Source organism: Hordeum vulgare, chromosome 6H (assembly GCF_904849725.1).
Source record: "Hordeum vulgare subsp. vulgare chromosome 6H, MorexV3_pseudomolecules_assembly, whole genome shotgun sequence".
Lineage (NCBI taxonomy): Eukaryota > Viridiplantae > Streptophyta > Magnoliopsida > Poales > Poaceae > Hordeum > Hordeum vulgare.
This window is the reverse complement of record NC_058523.1, coordinates 352,945,522-352,958,766: the sequence shown is the minus strand read 5'-3', so window position 1 is coordinate 352,958,766 and position 13,245 is coordinate 352,945,522. Positions and strand designations below refer to the sequence as shown.

The window sequence follows — 13,245 nt, the reverse complement described above, 5'->3', positions numbered from 1 at the left end:
TTTAGTTTTTCATAAATTAATTGTTTCATAAATTTTGGGAGTCTCATTTTTCTGTTTTAAATACACCTGTTCATGATTCAGTTTGGAACAGATCTAGTGTTTCAAAAACAGGAAGGAAAACTCACTGAAGTTTGTTGATGGGATATGCTCGATGGAGCTTGAGGAAACGCCACCGGCGGATTCGTGAACCAAGTAGAAGATCCTGCTCGCCGCGGAAGCCCTCCGACGGCGCTTGGAGCTGAGAAAGATGGTCGGGCTCGTTCTCCAAGCAGGGTTCCTCAGTCAGCTAGATTGGCGTATGATCCCAACATTTGGCGCGCCATGGAGGTATCCCACGCCGGCGGTTAGAGGCGGCGCGATGTACAGCTGATTTTGTGGTGGTTGCGGGCGGCGCAGCGCTGGGCGCACATCTGTCGGGGGAACAATGGGCTTGTTTCTACAACTGGACCGTTGCTTCGGGAATAAGTTGGTCGGGGAGGCAACCGAGCCGCGTGCTACCAGGTCGATCCTACGGTTGCGAGCGCTTCGATCTAACGTTCATTCGGGTGGCGGATCTTTTCTACGGATCCACCGATGGACACCTAGCAGGCCCCGTCATAGATTAGGATGTGCGGCTGCTGGCTGGAGGACAGGGATTAGCACGAGCGGCGGCTCGGAGGATGCATTTTGGGCAGGAGCCACAACAAGGAAAACAAATATCAAGCGGATTGACTGGCTGATTTGTGTCGTGGTAAAAAATATGCATTGTCATGTATACTTATAAAATACTTTCTCATTCAAAACGGGAGCGAGGTACATAAGTTCTCATTCAAAATATGTGAGGTGGTGCGAACCAGCCTGTAGTTGGATGGTTAGAGGGACTGTGATATCCCAGTCCATAAGGGTTTAAATCATGTTGCTCATATTTATTTCTGATTTTATTTTAAGATTTTCGGTGATGCGCATTCAGTGAAAGCAGACGTTCTCGTTGATTACGAGGTGCCTATGATGACTTCGTAAATTTCAACATGATATGTCGGTTCAGTCTTTTAAATGGGTTCATAAGGATATGATGTACGTGCGTTTATAAAGATAAGTATATGCGTGTGTATACGAGGGCTTACGTTTATACAGGTGGTCAGTAGCTTGTTTGATCGAGAGGGCTTACGTTTATACTGTGTTAGGTGGTCAGTAGCTTGTTTGATCGAGCCAAGTGTAGAGGCATGTATGAGGTTGGGTTGCAGATGGATGATTTTTTTTAAGGTGGAGTGAGCAGTGAACTGACCGCCAACTCCAATTGATAAGATACTCCCTCTGTTCACAAATGATGAGGAGGAACAGAGGGAGTAATAGAGATGATGATGACCTGGATGCGTCTAGACGTGCTAACTGAGCCGTGAAAGCTCATGGGTATTTGCTCCGAGAAAAATGAATAAATCTGTTTCTTGGCACAATCTGGAGATTCAGATTTTACAATGACAAAACATGTTATGAAATACATGTGCAAGACCCGATTTATGAGAGCAGAAAAATTCATGGCACTAACACCAGGGGTTCACGCACTCATCAACTTCATCTGAGCTCATGGTCTACAGACCTCAAATAACAACCAAAATTCACCCGATAATGGGGATCTTTATCACATCAGTTCCTCTGAATAAGCCGTGCTGTCATCGGTGCTACTGCTAGATTTCATACCAGAATCAGTGCCATAGCCAGCTGATACCTGCCAGCCTGCAAGCTTTAACCCTGATACCTGCCAGCCGGGGGAACGACGCCCCTGACCCCGGCCTCGACTGTTGCTGATGGAACAAAGCCACGAGATTTCATCATTTTGAAATATTTTTTTGCATCTTCCCAGAAACCCCCTTGCTGAAGGCCTCTTATAATCCTCTCAAAGTGATCAGCCTTCAGTAGTCTCTTCTTCTCTTCCAAGATCTTGAGGGATTTGCGGGCTTTCTCTTCCTGGCGTGATTTCGCATACATATCAGCAAGGTAAACATGGATCTCTAGGGGCTCTTCTCCCGCCTTTCTTATCTTCTGTACAAGTTGTTCAGCCTCTTGCACCAACTGCAACATGGACAGCCAATCCAGCAGGACCAGATTTGTCTTCACTCCGGGTTTAACCCCCTCCTTTAAACTCAGCAGCAACTTCAAAGCCTGATCCAGCTGGTTCGTCTTCATGAGTCCAGTCATCATACCAGCCAGGCAACGGTCATCTGGTTCATGCCCATTCTTCCTCATCTGTTCAAACGCTTCATATGCAGGATCAGGGTTGCCAGCCCGTCCATATGCTTCTATAAGCAATGTGAAGCACTCCAACGTGGGTTCGATTCCAGCCATTGACATTTGTGTTCTCATCATTTGAGCTCCATCTACTAGGTTACGCTCAGCATATGCCCGCATCACATCCATGTATAGTTCCCTGCTGGGTTTCATGGAAAGCTCGTCCATTTTTTTGAGCAATTTCTCTGCTTGTTTCGGAACTCCAGCGTTAATACAGGCACTAATCATTGATGTAAACAGTCTCGTATCTGGTTGGAGACCCTCCTTTTCGATAAAGTCAAACGCCCGCGTGGCTTGTTCAAGATTGCCAGATTTGCTATACATGTGGACTAAGGTGATGGATGTGAGGATATCAGGTGCAATATCCTTCTCTTTCATTTTACCAAGTATCCTTTCTGCATCTAGCACGTGAGTTGCTTTAGAGTGAAGATCAATTAACTTGGAGTAATCTCGGATATTTGCAGCAAATGAATCTTCATCCAAAAGAATTTCAGCAATCTACAGATTGAAACAAAGTGCACATGAGAATTTATACAAGAGTATTAGTGTTTGCTGAATTAGTGCAGCCCGTGTAGGGCTGTAGGCATTTGAAACAAAATGTTAACTGGCCAGCTACGCAAAGTAACTAACATCACTAGGGTCCTTCAGCAGGTTATGTAACCATGTATTTAAATGCGTAAGTCGAGCAATTATATGCCAATAATATTAGAGAAAACAAGGGCGAATTAAGCCGAGAGATTGGAATTGGATTAATTCTGACTGAACTCAACCAGTCATATACATTGTCCATCGCAAACTGAAGTTTCATTTCCATGTAAACTCAAGACAGTTTTAACTTCCTTACAGAAGGCCGAAACAGTAGCAGGCTACTATACTAGACAAAAGCCAGTCAACAACAATCTTTCACATCATGGGCCACATGTAATAGCGTTCAAATTTATTATGAAAGCAACTGGGGCCGCAGTCCATCTAAATACCGAAGGAACACGAACCACAAATGCATCATTTGGAGAGCATGATATCAATCCTTTCTGATATCCACTAAAGCATGTTATGATAAGAATTAGTGGTTGAACTTGCATAATTGAGACCATAGAACCAGTGGCGGAGCTTGCCAATGCTGGTTTGGGGGGGGGGGGGGGGGGGGGGGTAAAACACAATATATGAGAGCTTGGGGCGCAAAACACACAAAACTTCATATTTTAAGTTCTCTCTAAAAATCCCTCAAAAAGAAGTTCTCTCTAAAGAAAGTCTTCATCTTGTGCCAATCCTGAGGTGCGGTGACCCCCCTGACATCAACTAAGCTCCGTCACGGCATAGAACGCTAACAGTAAGTTTATTTGGGAACAGATGTTCATGGACCATTTACTGTTGACCACTAGACTATTGTTTTCTGGGTCCTCATAAAGTCACTTACACGGGCTAAACCGCCACATAAAAGCTTGAAGATTTTTAATGGTAATAAGAGGTAAACTCAGATTTCTAAAGTTTACCATGATAGAGATATCTTCTAATGCCTAAAGAAAGCTCAATTCCAAAATGTACACTTCATCCTAATTATTATCACTGTGCACACATGGGTCTCCAGGCCATGCCAGAACAACCTAATTTTGCCTTTTCCTATCTCGATCCGGAAGAGCAATATCAGAAAACCAGTTCTATAATCCAACAATTTCTGGGGCTTGTATGTCCCACTCCACAAACTAGCCACTCAAAACGCAAACTTACAAACTAGCCACTCAAAACGCAAACTTCTGAGGCATAAAAACAGTACGTGAACCAAGGAGCAGACAAAATTTGTCTTCAAATCACAAAGGCGTAGTCAGATGAAACGATAGGAGATCAACGCTAGGGAATCCGGCATGCGATTAGGCATGAAGACATCATCACCTCAAGGCTATTTTCTGTTTGGTGAAGAGAATAGACACTTCTTACTGAACAAACTAGTTATGCATGCAGTAAGGCCATTTTAGCACAATAACTGGTGAAGCTATAAAGGAACTATAAAAGAATGAAACATATTACTACCTGCAGCAAAACTACTGAACTAACACTAGAGCATAAAGCAACACTAGATTTCATTAAGGTGGAAAACCTGACCTTGAGATACAGCTCAACATTACGGGCCTTAACCCGCTCAAGGAGTGCCAACCAGTCAACGCGCTTTGGTCGGAGCTCCTCCTTCCACTCCTCCATGGCAGGAATTGGGTTGCCTTTCCTCGGCTCAACCGCCAGCAGTTGCTCCTCGGCCTTCTTCGCCTTCCCATCTACAGCCTTGGCCTCCTCTGGCACAAAGTGTGCCTCAGATTCAGCCGCCCGCTCAGCGACCTCAGCCCACTTTGGGTCTGACAAGTCCAACCCAGAGATCTTGAACTTAACCTCCCCCTTCCTCTGCGGCAACGCGGTTAGCCTCGCCGGCGGGGGTGCGGCAGGGCTATCAGCCGCATCCGCATCAGCCTGTTGGTGCATGACGTCGAGGCCGCGGTAGAATTCGACCTCCTCGAGCTTCTCGCGGGCCCACTTGAAGCGCAGCTCACGGAGCATGGCGCCGCGGATGCCTACGTCGACGGCGAACCGCGTCATCTCCTTGACATCGTCGGAGTGGAGGTAGTTACGGAGGTCGGCGCGGACCTGGTCCCGGCGCATGGCCTCGCGCACGGAGGCGCTGACCTCCCACACCGCCGCCCAGAGGTCGTCGCTGAGCTCGACGGTGTCTGGCCCCGGATCGGCTCCGGAGAGGCTGTTAAGGACGGCCTCCGCGATAAGACGAAGCATTTCGTCGAGCACGAGGCGGGTGTGGGTGGGGAAGGCGGCAGCAAGTGTCGGACGGAGCGCGGTGACCAAGCGGGCGAGGAACTCATCGAGGACAGGGTCGGGGGCGGGCTGAGCATGTTCCAACTCAGTGCTCGGGGGCGGGCTCTCTTCGGATTGGAGGATACGGGAGGCAAAAGGGGGCGGCGTTTGAGGAGGAGGTGCGGTGTCGGCATGGAGGTGCCGTTGGAGGAGGGGCGCTGCGACCCTGGTGGCGGGCAGGGGGGTGGGGAGACGACGGGCAAGCTTGGAAAGGGAGAGGAGGGCTCTCATGGCGGCCGCCGTCGCGATGGCTGGGAAGAAGGCCTCACCGAGAACCGTGACGAGAGAAAAACCCTACGAAGCGTTTGAGAGAGGGGGAGAAGAGGGCTGCTCTAAGATCTACGCTCAATCCGCACCCTTGAGCTCTCCGATCTGACGGTCATGCATGCATGCTGCCCTCGTGTTGCCATCACGACCTTCGGTCAGTTATTCATTCTTTTTTTTTTTAAAGAGCCAGCTCAACGCTGACTTGCATATAATCATAGCAGGGAGCTGGTAATACAAAGTTTAATGGGTTGGTGATCAAAGAGGCCTCGTGATCAAACGATCAAGGAGATAAAAAGAAGAGCAGAAAAAATTCTTCCACTAAAAGAGGGGGGGGGGGGGGGGGGGGGGGTCGTAGTGTGACTATCCACGGTGGCTGCCCAAATGGGTGCTCAAAAGACTTGGCTTCTTGTGTGTGTTGTGATATTGGTCTAGCTAGCAGTTGCTTCCTTGAACGTACAGCTATTGTGTTCGCTTCAGATTTGATACAGAATCGGGAGGATCAAGGATCTGATTCATTTTCTATGCTCTGGCTTGCTTTTGTCAATCATTAGTCTCGTGATCAGTGTTGTCGTCTTGAGGTACCACCACTGATTTGGGTGGAGGGGGATGCATCCTTGCACCGTTGCAGCATCATCTCAAGCTGACAAGGAAATGGAGCATTCCCACAACAAGTGTTGGGCTGAATCGAGGTTTCTGAAACAGAGATGACAGAAGTAACCATTCGGCCAACCTCTTCTGTGCAAGCAATCGTTGCACCATAGCATGTTCTTGTGCAGTAACCAGGCAAAAGTCTTGAGTCTTTCCGGCACCCTAGTCTTCCAGAAAATGTGTTTGAAATGAATTTGATGGAGCCCTAGAATTGGGAGTTGTATGCAGAGCTGCCAAAGGATACGCCCAAGGCTTCATGCTTCTATTAGATTGTGTCTTCTATGTGCTCATCTAGGTGGATATTTCTAGTTTGTAGCCATCTGTGGAGTCTGATAACCTCATTCCAGATCCCTTGTGTGTCATCGTGGGCGAGGTCCATGATCCAAGTCTGGTTCCGAAGGGCGTCTCTCACCGATCTGTTTTTCCTTCTCAAATACTTGAATAGGGAGGGGAAGGCTATGTTTGAGGTTGCCTGAGTCTGCCCAGGAGTAGTTCCAAAAGGTTGTTGTAGTCCCATCGTCGAGGGCGACAGTGGTTGAGGCACTGAATAAAGCTCTATCGTCGTCATCGTATGGCAGCTGCATCCCCACCCATGGCCTGTCCGGGCTCGTCCACGAAAGCCAAAGCCATCGTAGGCGGAGCGCTCTGCTGAACCGCTATAGGTCGGGGATGCCTAGTCCACCATTCTCAATTGGTTTGCACACCACTGGCCAACTAATATTGCACTTGCCGCCAGTGATCTCGTTGTCTTGAGCCCAAAGGAATCGGCGTCTGGCCTTGTCAACTTCACAAAAGAACTTCTTTGGCACCCGTAGCACTGCCATGGCAAAAGTTGGGAGCGCGATGAGAACACTACGAACCAGCACTCACGTGCGAGCAACCGAAAGTAATTTGCATTTCCGTCCTGCTAAAGACTAATCGAAGTCTAGAAATCATCACTAGAAGACCAAGGTATCTTAGGGTGTAGTGCCCCAAGTGTAAAGCTTTCCCTTTTTGTAACCTTCCATGAGGAACCACCTTGACTTTGTCATGAGAGCTATCTATGCATGTGTGATTTCATGTGTCACCTTGTGTTCTTCTTTTGCATGCATGCATCCATGTCATACCATCCTTGCCATACCTTATGATGCTATGTCTTGATATGATTGCATGTGATCTTGCTAGGTGTGATTTATGTGATCTTGTGATTTCATGTGTTGATGCATATGTGATGATGTGGTGTGAAGTAATGAGGGTGTGGTGCTTGGCATTATTTTCAAACCCCCTTGTGTAGTTTCAAACCCTTTTTATTTTTTTCCCAAGTTCAAATCCTTTTGCTCCTATGTTGTTATAAAAATGTTACACCTTTAGAGCATTTTAGTTGGTATGTGGGTATGAAGCAGAGGGGTTTTTAAACTTATTTTGTTTGGGGTTTTCCTTTATTTTCAGATTATTTTAATCTGATTGGCAATTATTTTTTAGTTGTCAAAATATCATTTTGGTATTTTAGAAATTTGGGGCATAATTCCCTTGTGCCCAGGAGTATTTGTTTCTATTTTTCCTAGGCCTTAGTTTTTCTTGGGGATTTATTTGCTGTGGTGGTGTTTTTAAAATTGGCAAGGGCCAGGTTTCCCTCTTCTCTCCCTGGCGTTTGTGGCCCAATTCCTCCCTGGCCCAAGCCTCTTCGCGCCAGAAGCCCACACGCCGTCACTCGTCTTCCTCCTGGCGACGTCACTGTGTACGATCAACGCTCCACCACTGATCTCCCTTCCCATCGATCTGGTGGCTCCAAGCTCGCCTCCCGAGACGTTATAAGGAGCCCACAGCCTCCCCACCACTCTAGGGTTCCTCCTCTCCCTCGTCCTCTCCCTCCAGCGCCGCCAGTGAGACTCTCGTCGTCCCCAACGCCATGACCAGCTCCGGGTCGAGCTCGTCGCCGGCGTAGCTACCACCTCGTCGCCTCCCCGCAGCTGCGCAAGCAAGAGGACCCAGGAGGGGTACCATTTTCACGCGGAGCCGGAGCCGGGGCTTCTTCCTCGACGTCCCCGACGAGCACCTTCTTCCTCGGCCAGCAGCTTTTACCTGCAGCAGTAGACGCGCTTCTTCTTCTTCCACGTCGGGCGCCTCTCCTCTCGACGCAAGGTGAGCGAGACCGTGCCTCCCCCCCCCCTCCTCGTTTCCTCTTTGGTAGTGGCGTCGAGCCTCCTGCTCGAGGCTTGCTGGAGTTGCACCGGCAGGCTGTGTAGCTGTTTTTCTGCTAGTTGGCGCAGGCAGAGTAGACGTCCACGTTCGTGGCGAAGAAGTCGCGGCCTTGCCGAGATGGCCCCGTGGCTGTGTGCGTAGTTATAGTAGGACCCTTCTGCTCCTCGTTTTGCTTCGCCCTCCGGTGGTGCAGCAGCAGCTACAGCACGACGAGGCAGCCAGCGGTCACCCTGTCGCTGTGCTCATCTGCCGTAGCAAGCAGTGGCTTTGATGCTTGTGGCGTGACGGTTCTCTGTAGGCGGGTTTGCAGGAGAGTTGAGGTAGCAGGGGTTCCCTCCCCCTCGTAGCGCCATCCCAGATCGGTAGGTCGCCCTCGGGTGGCGCGGTGGTAGCAGCTGTTCGCTCCAGCGTCTTCTCAGTCGCCGGCGCTCAGAGGTGTTGCAGGGACAGCAAGAGCGATGGCATTCCTAGTTTCAGTCTTTCCTCTCTGTCAGTAGCAGCACTGTAGCGTAGTGGCTGGCGACTTGGGGTCGTTCCCGCGAGGTGCTGGGATCGAATCCCAGGGGATACACCTCCCCCTTTTCTTCATTCTTTTGCCTGACAGTAGTGTTACAGCAGCAGTGCATATTGTCTTGCTGAGTTAGCCTTCTCTGTCGAGCAGGGCCTCTCAGCCCAGTGGTGAGCGGCAGGGTTGCACACTAGAGGCACAAGGGTTTGACCCCAGGGTGCCCTTTTATTTTATTTCTTTTCCCTGTTATTTATTTCTTTCCCTTTTGCTCTTTTGCTTAGTTGATGGTTGTGCATTAAACTTAGATGGCAGAAGGTTTTTTATTGGCTTTCTTTGCTGCTATAGTATGGCCATTTGAGGTGATGTGTGTATGTGTTCTTGTGAGAGAGAGCATGTATGTAGTGTTCATGTGTGTTAGGGTAGATGTGTAGATTTATGTGTGTGTGAGTGAGTGCTTGAGGGTGAGTGTGTGTGCAAGTGTGTGTGTGTGACCCCAGACACATGCTTGTGCAATTGCACAAGCCCTTGAGTTTAAGCTTTGTGTGATAGTAGTTTGTGCATGTGTGTGTGTCTCCCCACACACTTATACATACACACCCATGTGAGTGTGTATGTGTAGGTGAGTGAGTGTGTTTGCTTGTTCTTGCTCAATTGTGGTGTGAGTGGGTGTGTCCATGAGCTTGGTGTTGGACTCATGCCACCATTTGGTTTGTGTTAGTGTGCAATGGAGTATGTGGGAGTTGTTCTAGTGATTTTGCACATGTGATGTTGCACTAATCTCTATAGGTGATTCTATGTAGATTTTCTTTTCTAGTTTGTGTTCACTTGATCCAGGTAAGTGCTCACATGTTATATATGTTTTTGGGGTAGAATCTCCCAAGGAATCCAGTGGTGCAGTTACTTTTGCCATTGGGAAACTTTAAGGAGTTGACATATTTAGTTTTGTTGCAAGTTTGATCTTTGATTCCATGGAATAGGTGGAGCCCAAGGGCATGAGCTTTTGTGTGATAGTAGTAGGGGTTTTGCTCTACACTATAGTGGTGTCATTTATCACTTGGTGTTATGTGTGTGCAAACTATGCCTAGACAAAGTGGGCATGTGGCTGAAAAATTCCAGATTAGTGAAATCTGAAATTTCACAAAGTCTGGGATTCTGGAAACATTTTCTTCCCCTATAGATGAGGATGTGCTGGTCATTATGTTGAGAACTAGCCTTAGTTCAGTGCTAGGATTTTGAACCTGGTATGTTTGTGAACTTCCCTGTCAAATTACAAATCATTTGGAGTCCAGTAGGTTGTGTTTTGGTTGCTGTCAAAAAGCTTCAGAACAGAGACAGAAACTCAGGTGCAGGAATTTTCACTAAGTCCGTGAGATCTGATGGTTTTGGAAAAGTTTGTGGCCTTGTATCTTCTAGAGTTTAATTCCTTTTGCTGTGATTCTTGCTGGTGCTTTTAGTGTTCTTGGTTGGCTTCAGCCACATATATTACTTGTCATGTTTGGAGGCCTGTAGCTATGTTGCATGTAGCTCACAATGTGCTAAGATGCAGATTATGGCAGATTATGTAGTATAGTCATTTTGCTCATTGTGTGAGCTTAGTTGATGTTGTGGTGTTCTTCCTTGCTCCAATCCATTCATGTTGGATTGTTACATGTCTTGGCAACCTGAGAATACCAGATTTGTGCCAATTGTGAGTGTGGTGTTGATTCTTCCACGTAGAGCTTCATATCTTGTTTCGTTGATTCCCGTTGATCTGTAGCTCCGTTTGCAATGTTCTTTATATGGTTTTGCACCGTTTTCACGAGCCGCATCTGTTCATGTCATTCTCATGCATGTCAAAATAGCTTAGTGTACAGTTCTGTCCAGAAACTTGCAGTAGTTTATTTTGCTTGTGCTAGTGATAGAAATAGTGGTGCATGCTCAATTTTCATCTCATGCATCATGTGATTGTTGCATCTTGTGGTGCTGCTGTTCATTGGCTGTTATTCTTATGTTGGGTAGCACCGGGATCGGAGAACGAATACGTGGAGTTAGGAGAGTACGTGCAGGACGAACCAGAACCATTCCAAGTTGAGGATATCACAGGCAAGATGATATGACCATGATTCCATCTCTAGACTTGTTATGTTAGTTTCGTTTCCATGTCATATTGCTCGCTGCCTACCACTGAATTAAATTGCCTCTTGAAATGCCATGAGCCCAAACACCGTTCTCCTTCCTAGCAAAACTTGTGTGGCTAAGTAGGCTTGCTCAGCTACTAATGTTAGCATTGCTAGTTGCAGGTGCTTTGCCTCATGTGATAACATGAGCTTGATATCATTATCTTAAATTCTGTTATTTAATTAATGCACCTATATACTTGGTAAATGACGGGAGGCCTAGCCTTTTGCCGGGTGCTTTGTTCCGTTATTGCCGCCTTAGTTACCGGTTACCGGTGTTTGATTCCATAATGATCGCTCCTAACACGTTCGGGGTTGTTATGGGGACCCCCTCGATAAATCGCGTAGTGCTAAGGCTTGTCCGGCAGGACCCAACTTTGGTGTTAATTTGCTAATCACTTAATAATAAACTGCATAGGGAATAGCTACCCCGAGGACATAAATCAACAACCCGGGCCAGTGCTCCTCATGAGTGTTGGTCCAAATTAGAGCACTGTGCGGGGCCAACTCAGGGCAACTTGAGAGATTTCTATCAGGCCACTGTACGCGTCGCTCATCCACCGTGTCCTGAGACTGAGATACGCGGCTCTTATCAGGGTCGTCGACACGTCGGGAGGTCCTGCTAGCCTTGCCTTACCTTAGCGGTATATCTTGCGTATAGGAATCCCAGTGAAGCTTTGGTTTCCCCCAGAGTTGAGGTTTTCCTCTAAGGAATCCGACGAGATCACGAGATTCGTGATAGAGGATGCCTTTGGGGCCTGTGTTCGTTTGTGATGGACTAGTTGGAGCACCCCTGCAGGGTTTAATCTTTCAGAAAGTCGTGCCCGCGGTTATGTGGCAACTTGGAGTATTTTGTTAACGTTCGGTATTAGAGAACTTAAACATAAACTAATAAAACTGCCAACTGTGTGCGTAACCGTGATTGTCCCTTCGAAGATCTCTCTTCAATGGGGAACACGGTGGGGTTATGAATGCCGTAGGTAGGGGTTCAGGATCACTTAGTGATCAAGTAAATCCCGACCGCTAGCGTAGACCACCTTCCCTTCTACTTTGCGTAAGTTAGCCACTTAATCAAGCATAGGATGCTGCAGCCTGATACACTTCTCCCTTACCCTACCTAATAACATGACTAGTTCTGGCACCAAGGTCTTAGATTGCTGAGTCCCCGTGGCTCACGGATTCCTCCGAAAACTCCCAGCAGGTACATGTACCCCAGAGACAGATGATCCCGACGGCACCCAGCTGGCGTGGCAGTATGACGAGGAGACAGACCGCCTCTACGTGAACTATCCCGAGGACTGAGGCGTGGTCATGATCGTGGGCCTGCAGGCAGGGTAGCATAGCATTTCCATATTTTGTAGTCCATAGCGGAACTACCTTGATTGTATCTGTGTTGTACTCTGAGTTATTAATAAGAAGACAGTTGAATCCCGAATTGTCTACTTTTTATTATTATTTGTGCTATGTTACTTGCTTGCGAAACGCTAAGATGCACTTCTTTCCTATTCGGGGGCCTCAACCCCCAGATCGGAAGGGACCGCATCTTGGTCGTTACAAGTTGGTAATCAGAGCCTTACGACCATAGGAGCCTTTGTGTGATCGTATTTGGCCGAGTCAAGTCTAGAAAATGTTTTGAGTCTTAGTTATATCTGAGAGTAGGATTCTTTTTTCTCCTCTTCTATGCTCTGGTGAGGTTCCCTTCTTAGGATATCTTTAACTCTACTCCTTTTTCTCGCTCAAATTTTTTTTAGGATCACGCGGGTATTTGTGAAATCTATATGATTTCGATGTGACGGAATCATGTCCTGGTGCCTCCTATCTGCTCTAAGTATCACGGGAGTTGAGCTCCAGGGATTATCGCGCACATCGCCATCATTCAGATTTCTGAGTATCTAAGAACGGAGGGTGTTCGTTATTGCTTCAATACGGGTAGTGGTGAGATAACCCCGATGTCCCCAGTACTGGTGTAGATTGTTCGGGGGTATTACCATACTTTGTATCGTTGTGATCACGAGGATCTGTTGTAGATGAAGGTCCGAGATGCTGGTTGTGTGTTGAAGGATGTGATACAGGTGACGGATTAGTTTAGGAGTTGTGTGAAATACTCCTTGTATCCGTGTACCAGATTGCATGACCAGTTATTTCGGGAATTCATAGGTGGGATATCTAGTAGTATCTTATAGGACTATCTTCCTACAGACGCATGATTGAGGTTTGGGAAATCTCGGTCATATGTTTGTTCCGAGCAGTTTTAGCTCACACTTGTTTGCAGTGGTCCTTATCGGAATTTTGTCGTCTGTTACTTTGAGGATGCACTCTCGCTATGTTGTTCGAGTGCAATGCTAAATTCTATTCAGATATTCTGTC

General features: G+C 47.4%; 1 protein-coding gene across 1 annotated transcript; it reads right to left on the bottom strand.

The window, feature by feature from the left end:
• Positions 1 to 1,408: 1,408 nt before the first annotated feature.
• LOC123401353 (pentatricopeptide repeat-containing protein At1g01970) lies at positions 1,409 to 5,413 on the bottom strand. Its single transcript, XM_045095138.1, has 2 exons — positions 4,366 to 5,413; positions 1,409 to 2,763 (listed from the first exon to the last, which is right to left on the bottom strand). Exons 1-2 carry the CDS (start codon positions 5,347 to 5,349, stop codon positions 1,723 to 1,725), a joined length of 2,025 nt encoding a protein of 674 aa, XP_044951073.1. The 5' UTR covers positions 5,350 to 5,413; the 3' UTR covers positions 1,409 to 1,722.
• Positions 5,414 to 13,245: the final 7,832 nt, after the last annotated feature.